The following is a 9,314-nucleotide window of genomic DNA, read 5'->3' as shown; positions in this document are numbered from 1 at the left end:
CTTTATATGAACTGTTGAAATTGTTGCATATTGCATTTATTTGTTCAGTATTAAATACAAATAAAATCCTTTATCAGACTTGCATGTATTCATTATTGACCTGTCATTGGGGAAATTGTCTTGTTCCTGTATTGTCATTGCAAGTCACTGGGTGTGTCCGAAATCGTTCCCTACATAGTGCACTACCTGGGCCCTGATCAAAAAAGTGCACTATAAAGGGAATAGGGTGTCATTTGGACCCCACTATAGATGAGTTGACATGATTCACATTCAGAATGTTGTATAAGCTTGATGTTCTAAACACTGTCACCAGGAAATGGGTACTTACTAACAAGCTAGCCTTACATGACCATAGAATAAGACAGGAACGTTCAAATATGAATTTATTTTTAAAAAAGAGCAGACTTTTCCATAGAAAAATAGAGTAGTGTCTTTAATGTCCTGAATTTACAGTTGAACAGTCTAAACGGGCGACCATGTTGGATCAAATACAGTTGCAGTGAGTCTAAAATGAAGTCCCAGTTTCAACCAGCGGCGTAAGTCTTTCTGAATGATACGAGGTCCCACCCTCCCAGGAGTTCTGTGTTGAAGCTGTAAATCTTGACCAGTCGATCACAGATTTCAGTTGATTTGACAATGACTTGATAATTCAACGTAGTTTTGTTGAGTCACACCACTGCTAGGATGTACAACAGCAGTTGATTGTCCTCAGAGCCACATTTAGAGACCGTTATATATGGTTCTTATTGTCTGCGAGAGACCAGTGTCCTGGCCAGAGGGTTACTTGTATATCAAGCTGCTTCATGGTACAGAAAAAGGCCTTACTGGCTGTCCTTGCTTGGACAAGGCTACTTACTTATTTCCTGTCCTATAATGCTTAGAAGCATCATTTGATTAGGACACTGGCATTCTGAGGCTGCATCCCAAATGGCACTATTCAAACTACTTTTGACCAGAACCCTATGACCTGTTTAGTCTGAGGGTTGGAAGCCAAGTAGACTGTGTTATGTTCAGTGTGCAGGATGCTGACGGATCGATGCTTTCGTCTTCATCTGCTGCTCGATCATCGCATCAAACTCCTCTCTTTCCCTGAGGAGAGGAAGGAAAGAAAGAAGATTTAAGACCCAGAAATAAATGTAACGGTGTTAGCCTTTAATTCAGTGAGCCAACACACTGACTCCTTACCTTTTACTCAGACAGGGCCCTTTCAGGTATTTGTCTTCTGCCTTCACCAGTGACAACTCGTCCACTCCAGCTATGGCATAGATAATAGCCTACACAAGAAAGACATCACCCTTCAGAATAATAACTCATTTAAGACACACTCTAGCTCTTTATGAACTTTTCCTGTTGAAAAACAATAGTATAAACACACTTAAGGGTAAAACAAAATAGGTTGTTTTTTTGACAACTGCATACTTCAAGGATTAGGGCATTCAAGAGTTGGTCCGATGTCATCAGCCTCCCTCCTTGCTTGCTTGAGGAACAATAGAGAACAAAATAGGAAAGGCCCACCCCCCCACTTGTGCCATGTCATACCTGGACCACCTATTGAGAAGTGCCTTTTGTTAAGTAAATCAGGTGTTAAATGAGGTGAAAAGGAGACTGGAGTAGGACTTCTAACATCACTTCCAACAATAAAGAATGGTATTAAAAACAGACAGCAAAGAAAGACACGTGTTTCGATGGACAATAAAGTTGTATTCTATTCTACAGCATTCTGACCTCTGGTAACAGCACGTCCAGTACCAAGCGGATGAGGTCTACATCGGCCAGACAGGGTGCGGTGAGGGGGGCGGTCTCGTACACCCCTCTCAGGTACTGGTACACCTGGTCCAGCTGCTCCTCGTCCTCCAGGTACGTGTCCACAACTGACCGACTGGCTGCCAGGAACCAACGCAGCCACTTAGACTGCTGCTGACCACTGATTACACCCTGGGGTTAGAGAGAGGGTTTATCTTCTACATATAGAGCTACTCAAGTTTGGAGACCATATTACATACAGAGAAAGATGGAAGGATAGAGAATAGACAGAGAGAGGGGGATGGAGAGAAGATACTGACAGGCAAAGGAGAGGGACGGACAGATGGAGGGAGAAAACAACTGCTATACTGAGTGCCTGGGAGAGAGAGAGGCATCGGCATGGTTACTCACTAGAAGGCGTGTCTCCACCCGGCGCTGCCTGACGACAAAGTCCACCAGTTTCTCGTTGGCACGGTTACGTGCAGCCTTGGAACGGTCAGGCAGCAGCTTCCTCCTCCTCTCCTCCTCCTGCCGTTTGCTGCCCTCCTGATCGTCCCCTTCCGGGTCAGAGGTTACGTACTGCTCCTCCAGAATTAGCTTACTGGGGAAGGTGAGGTCTGATGTGCCCCGGGGGTAGCACCTTCTCACTGGGCAGCCTGGGGGAGGGATCATACAGGTACATGTATTGATCCATCTAACCTTTATCTCAGTCACAGAGAACACATTATGTGGTACTAAAGACCTGTTTAAACAGGACAGACAGCATTTGAGATGACTTGTGGGAATGTCACTGTATCAACATCGGAAAACATCAGTGAACGGACATGAACTTACTTATGTCATCAGAAAAGTATTCGATGAAGGAGCCGGTGAAGCCGCATCCTGCAAAGACAATACAAACATGAACAACAGTAATGGGGAATATAACACTGAGTATAATCTGGATCACGGTGCTCATTCGAAGAGAAGTGCAGAATAGTTTACCGATACGGATTCTATAGTCGGCTATCAACGCCAGACACCATTTGATGGCAGCGTCATACTTCTCTCTGGCTTTACACTGCAGACAACAGGAAACATCAACACAACGGTCACCAGAAATGTTGACAAAATATACACTGAACAAAAACATAAAACAAAACAATTGTTACATAAGGAAATCAGTCAATTGAAATAAATGCATTAGGCCTCTATGGATTTCACATGACTGGGAATACAGTTAAGCAATATGTGGATCACAGATTCCTTTAAAAAAATAAAAAATTATTGAGCGTGGATCAGAAAGTATCTGGTGTGACCACCATTTGCCTCATGCAGCACAACATCTCCTTCGCATAGAGTTGATCAGGCTGTTGATGTTGGCCTGTGGAATTTTGTCCCACTCCTCTTCAATGGCTGTGGGAAGTTGCTGGATCTTGGCAGGAACTGGAACACGCTTACGTACATGTCAATCCAGAGCATCTCAAAACATGCTCAATGGGTGACATGTCTGATGAGTATGCAGGCCATGGAAGAACCGGGACATTTTCAGCTTCCAGGAATTGTGTTCAGATCCTTGCGGCATGGGGCTGTGCATTATCGAGCTGAAACATAAGGTGATGGCGACATATTGATGGCGGCATATTAAACGCACGACAATGGGTCTCGGGATCTCGTCACGGTATCTCTGTGCATTCAAATTGTCATCGATAAAATGCAATTGTGTTCATTGTCCATAGCTTATGCCTGCCCATACCATAACCCCACCGCCAACAAGGAACACTATGTACACAACATAGACATCAGCAAACCGCTCACCCACACGACGCCATAGACGCTGTCTGCCATCTGCCCGGTATAGTTGAAACCGTGATTCATCCATGAAGAGCACATTTCTCCAGCCTGCCAGTGACCATCGAAGTTTCATCAGCTGTCCGGGTGGCTGGTCTCAGATGATCCTGCAGGTGAAGAAGCCAGATGTGGATGTTCTGGGCTGGCGTGGTTACATGTGGTCTGCGGTTGTGAGGCCGGTTGGACGTACTACCACATTCTCTATAACCACATCGGAAGCGGCTTACGGTAGAGAAATTCACATTAAATTCACTGTTAACAGCTCTGGTGGACATTCCTGCAGTCAGCATGCCAATTGCACGCTTCCTCAAAACTTGAGACATCTACAGCATTGTGTTGTGTGACAAAACTGCACATTTTAGAATGGCCTTTTGTTGTCCCAAAAACAAGTGCACCTGTGTAATGATGCTGTTTAATCAGGTTCTTGATATGCCACACCTGTCAGGTGGATGGATTATCTTGGCAAAGGATAAATGTTCACAAACAGGGATGTAAACAAATTTGCCCCAGAAAATTGAGAGGAATAAGATTTTTGTGCAAATGGGACCATGTTTTTGTTCAGCGTATATATATGATAATGCACAGCCCCATGATGACTCGAGGATCTGTACAAATATATATATATAAATATATATAAATAAATAAATAAACATAAATAAATAAATAAACATAAATAAATAATAAATAATATATATATATAAAATGCACAGCCCCATGACTCGAGGATCTGTACAAATATATATATATATATAAAATAGTTCTGTGGAGTCAGAATTCTTAAGAAACTGTTTTCTTCAGTTACCCTTACCACTAGCTGATCAGCCTCTTCACAGTCGAAAGGCTTCAATGTTTTTAGGGACACAGAAAAGCTTTGAAAGAAACACAAAAAGACAATAGTTAATATTGGAGCCCGGAGGCTAATCAGGGAATGGACACCAGTTACAGCTCATAGGGAATGACTGTGGGAAGGGCTGCACATAGTTTTGGTTCTTACCCTTTTCGTATCCTCTTTTTGTCAAACAGCAGGTCGTCAATAAACACAATGCTGGCCTTCTTCAGCTTACGGTTCACACTCTTCACCTATGGAGTCAAACAGTTTCTAGTTCAGTTACTACTGATGACTATTCAAAATGAGTTTAGTTGAAGCACAGCAATCAATACTCACCATTGCCGGCCAGAAAGGATAGTTTCTAAATTTGCACCAAACACATATTCCTTCCGTTATGGACAGTGGCTCTGAAAAGAGACAACCTGTCGTTATTTATCTTAGCTTATGTTGAGTTAATTAAAACTATCGTACACATGCAGGAAGGCATCATGTCAAAGGGAGTTAACCAATGCGCTCTCTCTTTAACACACCAAACCACCCCCCACGTGCATCCACATGCGCTTGTTGATTTTGTCTATCCCCAACAGACACGTTCATGACACGCAGGTTAAAATACCAAAACCAACTGTGAACCCACTATATTAAATTGGGGACAGGTCGAAACACACATGAAACAATGATTGACATTTAGCTAGCTTGTTGATGCTAGCTCATTTGTCCTGGGAGATAAACATCAGGTTGTCATTTTACCTGAAATGCATATGGTCCTATTTTTTTTAGCTGGGTCTGTGTAGAATTTTGACCCATTTTGAGTCATACAGAAATGTGTGTTCTCTACTCCGACAATTAATCGAGAGATAAAACAGGGAAACTAGTTTGACTCATCTTTCAATCACCCACGTTGTTTAGCATGCTTGTGAAAACCAATGAGTAGATGGGAGAGGGGGGGACTTGCAGTGCTTCAGGCATCTCAATGTTGACACGCGCAAGCAGTTTGGGTTAAATTATTGAATAACATGTAGGGCCGGGACGATACCAGTATCACAAAAAAAATTCCATGGCAAAAATGAAACCACGAAGCAGTCAAACTCTTTGGCCCTTTAAAAACCTGCTTTATGTAAAATATTGTGTGCTATAGTTTGGAAAACAAATAAATGTGACTCTGGATGACAAATATATTTTTTCCAACATTAGGGCTGTTTTCCTACAGAAATGAAATATGCTTTGTGTTTTGTTTCCTTGCCACGATACTAATGAGTATCGCAATACTGGTATTTCCCGGCCCTAATAACATGCATGTGTACATTTACTTAGCAATGCTTGCCCACGCAAAGTAGCCAGTCTAGTCAGCACGTTACTCACTTGTGTTATTTAAGAAACTGGGCAGATCTTCCTCATCGTCTTGCTCTTCCTCCTCTTCAAGAGTCAGTGATGTTACACGGTCTTCCTGTACGCTTAACTCGATGGAGAGGTCTGAGGACAGGGAGGCATCTCCTGTGTCTGTGTCTGGTGAGTCTGACTCCTGCAGCTCAAACCTTGGTCTGGAGCGTGGCTCAGTGCTGGTAGTGTAACCGCTCTGCAGGCCAGCTCCCTCTGCTGTCTGGCCCTTCCTGCTTCTACGTCTGAGTTTGGCTGGGGGGCCTTCCTCAGAGCTGAAGGTCTGGGACCCTCCCTCTGCTGCAGCCTTCCAGGGGGTGATAGGTGAGGCGTTCTGTGGGCCCAGTCCCAAGTGAGACAGGGAGGCAGAGAAGGGGGTGTCTGTTCCTGTGGAGGATCTGGGGTGAGGGCCTGGCGTGGAGCTAAGAAAGAGCTGCTGCTGGACCCGCTGAGGTCTGCCTCGGACTCTCTTAGGCGTGTTTGGTGAGAAGGGGATGCCAGAAGGGCTGCGAGTAGGAGAGAGGCTACTCTGCAGGCTGGAGGAGAGGTCTGCAGACAGTACAATGAGTGAGGATGGGACATCGGAGTCTACCTTGAGGCTCTGTGATTTTCTTGTATATTTTCTCTTTGGAAGCCCAGTAGAGCTGAATGTGGGAGAGGAAAGGTTGAGGTCTGCAGATAACACAGGGAGTAAGGAGAGGACTCCTGAGGCTACCTTGTGGGTCTTTGATTTCTTAGTATATTTCCTATTTTTTACAGTCTCCTCCTGTGACTGTTCCGTGTCTCGTAACTCTACCTTACGCTTCTGCGATTTTTTGGATGTCTTTTCCCCATTTCTCACAGTCTCATGTGAGTCCTCCTTATGCTTCCGAGATTTTTTTGTGTAGTTCCTCTTTCTCACGGTCTCTTGTGATTGGTCAATCCCCAGTGACTGTTCTACGGTATGGCTTTGTGATTTTTTCGATGCCACCTTATTCGTCAGCCATTTCATAGATGTATTTTTTCCAGTCTCTGGGGATTGTGATTGGTCAATCTCCCGGGTCTGTGATTTTTTTGTATACTTCCTCTTTTTCACAGTTTCTTGTGGGTGGTCTACCTTGTGGGTTGAAGATACTTTAGACACCTTTTTCCTTTTTGTTACCAACTCTTGTGACTGGTTTACCTGGTGGGTTGGTGATTTCATAGTCGTCTTTCTCCCATTTCTCACAGTCTCCTGTGGCTTGCCTCCCTTATGGCTCTGTGTTCTTTTTGTAGATTTCCTCTTTGTTACCATCTCTTGTGACTGCTCTCCCTTATGGGTTGGAGATATTTTAGAGCCCTTTTTCTTTCTTGTTACAGACTCCTCCTGTGACTGGTCAACCTTAGGGGTCTGAGGTTTTTTTGTATATGTCCTCTTTCTCACCGTCACCTGTGACCAGTCGATCTTATGGGTTGGTGATTTTATAGATGTATTTTCCCCATTTCTCACTGTCTCACTCTCCTGTGACTGGTCAGTGTCCCTTGGCTGGCCTACCTTATGGCTCTGTGATTTTTTGGTATATTTCCTTTTTTGCACAGTCTTTTGTGTCAGGCAATTCTCCTGTCCTACCTTAATAGTCAGTAAGGGTTTCGATGTATTCTCCCCATTTGTCACGGTCTCTTGTGGCTGATCGACCTTATGAATTTGGAATTTGTTAGCTGCCTTTCTCCCATCTTTCAGATTCTGTGGTGACTGGCACAGAGTCCTTTGCTCTTTGGCACATGTGCGTATAAATATCTCAGTGGCAGTGATACTACCAGTGGTTAGAACATTAGCGCCTGTTAGGTCTCCTTGTCCAACAGAAGCACTGGAGAGATGGGGCCCATTCTTACTCTGTCCCTTGTTGGCACTCTGTAAGTCCAAGGCAGGGCATGGTGGTTCAAAGGTGGCCTCAGGTGACTGACACCTGTCCTCAGGTATCACAGGTGAGCTGGGTGTCAGTGTCACAGCCTCTGTTTGGTCCTCTGGCTGTAAACATGGATGTGTAGCTGTCGGGGACTGGTGGATATGGTGTTCTGTGTCAGTCTGGGGTTTCTTGTGTTTGCGTGGCCTCCCCCTCTTGCGACGTTCACCCTGTGGCTGTGATGCATCAAAGGGTCCTTTCTCTGCTGTCCTCTTTTTTGGGGGTGAAACAAGTGTTTGAGATGGGCAAGAAGGGTTGGTTGAAATGGGTGTTTCAGCTGGGATAGCAGAGCTGGTTCCTTCCCCATCGCCAAAGCAGTGTGTGGGAGATGGAGGGCTAACTCCCGGCTGTGCAGTGGCTGTCTGCTGGTCGGCCCAAACCGAGATCTTCTGTGTGGAAGAGGAAGAACTGTCCTCTGGAGAATTCATGTTCAGGGCCAGGCAAGCTCCAGTGCTTCAGCTCCTCAGGAGGACAAAGCTCATCATCTTGAGCTGTGGTGGAACCATGCAGGATGTGAACAGGTTTATTCTTTGTGTTGATCAAATAAAGCCATGTGAATTTCAGAGAGGGGTGTAATCTTAGGGCTTGTTGTGTGCATCTAAGAAACATTTGAGCAAAAATCTGTTCTGCTAACCACAGCTTGTAAATAATTGAAAGTTCTGCTTTGCTAGCTATAACTTTAACAACATACCTAAACGCTTTTGCGTGTAACTAGCTAGTTGTGGGGATTGTGGGTTTACCATCGACAACAGGTAGGTCAAGTAAATTAACTAGCAACACATCTGTTGTCAACACTCCACTGATCAGTCTCGTCGAAATTTCACAACAAAAATTATCGAATGAGATTACAGACAGTTGCCTACTTACTTTACATCCGTATATGCATGCACACCGTGTCTGCTGGTCAAGCAACAGTAGCAAGCTAACGATAATTATATCGCATACGCTGTACTGGCTAATCAGATAGCTAGCTACTGTATCGGATTGCAATTATTATTTCGCTAACAACCCAGCAAGAAATGATAGTAGCATAGAAGGTTCCAAATACTGATTTGTATAAAGATGTATACATACACATAGACACAGCAAGATAGATTGAATATTTTCTTCTAGATACTTGAAAGGTTGCAACTCCTCTCAGCGTCTCGTCAGCAACTCTTAAAAAATAGTTCCGGGTCACGGAATTTCGAACATTTTCAAAATAAAATTCGCCCACCTAAATAGTAGAAAAATGTCAATAACGTGCAAATAATTGTTTAAACATTAACATTGTTCATATTTAAGTGACATTTGCATTACATTTTAGTTGTAATACATGTTCCAAGGTCAAATAAATTCCCCCAATGCGAATCACTGTATATGGAATACATGTTGGCTTGTAGAGCAAAAAGTATCCTGGGGACCGTACTAAAAGTATTGTAGGGGATAGTCAGTAGTGTCTGTAGAATGTATATATGGTGTCATTTCATGTGGCCCTAAATAATACAGAGTGTTGATGGCCTTTTACTGTGGTCAAATAGCTTAAAATGGGGGCTAAAATATAAACAAATGATTCTATGTGCAGAGGGAAAAGTGTGGTTGGGAGTACTCAGTAAGGTCTGTATAAACCACCT

The 9,314-nt window shown here is 43.8% G+C and overlaps 1 protein-coding gene across 6 annotated transcripts; it reads right to left on the bottom strand.

Moving 5' to 3' along the window:
* Positions 1-414: 414 nt before the first annotated feature.
* Positions 415-9,007, bottom strand: LOC135559005 (PWWP domain-containing DNA repair factor 3A-like). 6 transcript variants are annotated; one of them, XM_064993299.1, is made up of 11 exons: positions 8,569-8,989; positions 5,765-8,192; positions 4,739-4,809; positions 4,568-4,653; positions 4,376-4,442; positions 2,728-2,803; positions 2,578-2,625; positions 2,155-2,399; positions 1,726-1,935; positions 1,186-1,274; positions 415-1,089 (listed from the first exon to the last, which is right to left on the bottom strand). In XM_064993299.1, exons 2-11 carry the CDS (start codon positions 8,127-8,129, stop codon positions 1,011-1,013), a joined length of 3,336 nt encoding a protein of 1,111 aa, XP_064849371.1. In that variant the 5' UTR covers positions 8,130-8,192; positions 8,569-8,989; the 3' UTR covers positions 415-1,010. The 6 variants fall into 6 exon arrangements, 5 of the variants coding, with proteins under 5 accessions (XP_064849371.1, XP_064849370.1, XP_064849372.1 ...); XM_064993298.1 differs by having other exon boundaries at positions 8,776-8,989; XM_064993300.1 differs by having other exon boundaries at positions 4,382-4,442; positions 8,776-8,876.
* Positions 9,008-9,314: the final 307 nt, after the last annotated feature.

Source organism: Oncorhynchus masou, chromosome 17 (genome assembly GCF_036934945.1).
Source record: "Oncorhynchus masou masou isolate Uvic2021 chromosome 17, UVic_Omas_1.1, whole genome shotgun sequence".
Lineage (NCBI taxonomy): Eukaryota > Metazoa > Chordata > Actinopteri > Salmoniformes > Salmonidae > Oncorhynchus > Oncorhynchus masou.
This window is presented reverse-complemented; position numbering and strand designations above follow the sequence as displayed.

Bases quoted from the DNA above. Each gene is read 5' to 3' on its own strand.
- LOC135559005 (XM_064993299.1), bottom strand. From the start codon at position 8,129: ATGAATTCTCCAGAGGACAGTTCTTCCTCTTCCACACAGAAGATCTCG. The intron at 4,810-5,764 runs GTGAGTAACGTG...GTCTCTTTTCAG, and splicing joins CAGTTTCTTAAATAACACAA to AGCCACTGTCCATAACGGAA. The intron at 1,936-2,154 runs GTGAGTAACCAT...CTCTAACCCCAG, and splicing joins GGGTGGAGACACGCCTTCTA to GGTGTAATCAGTGGTCAGCA.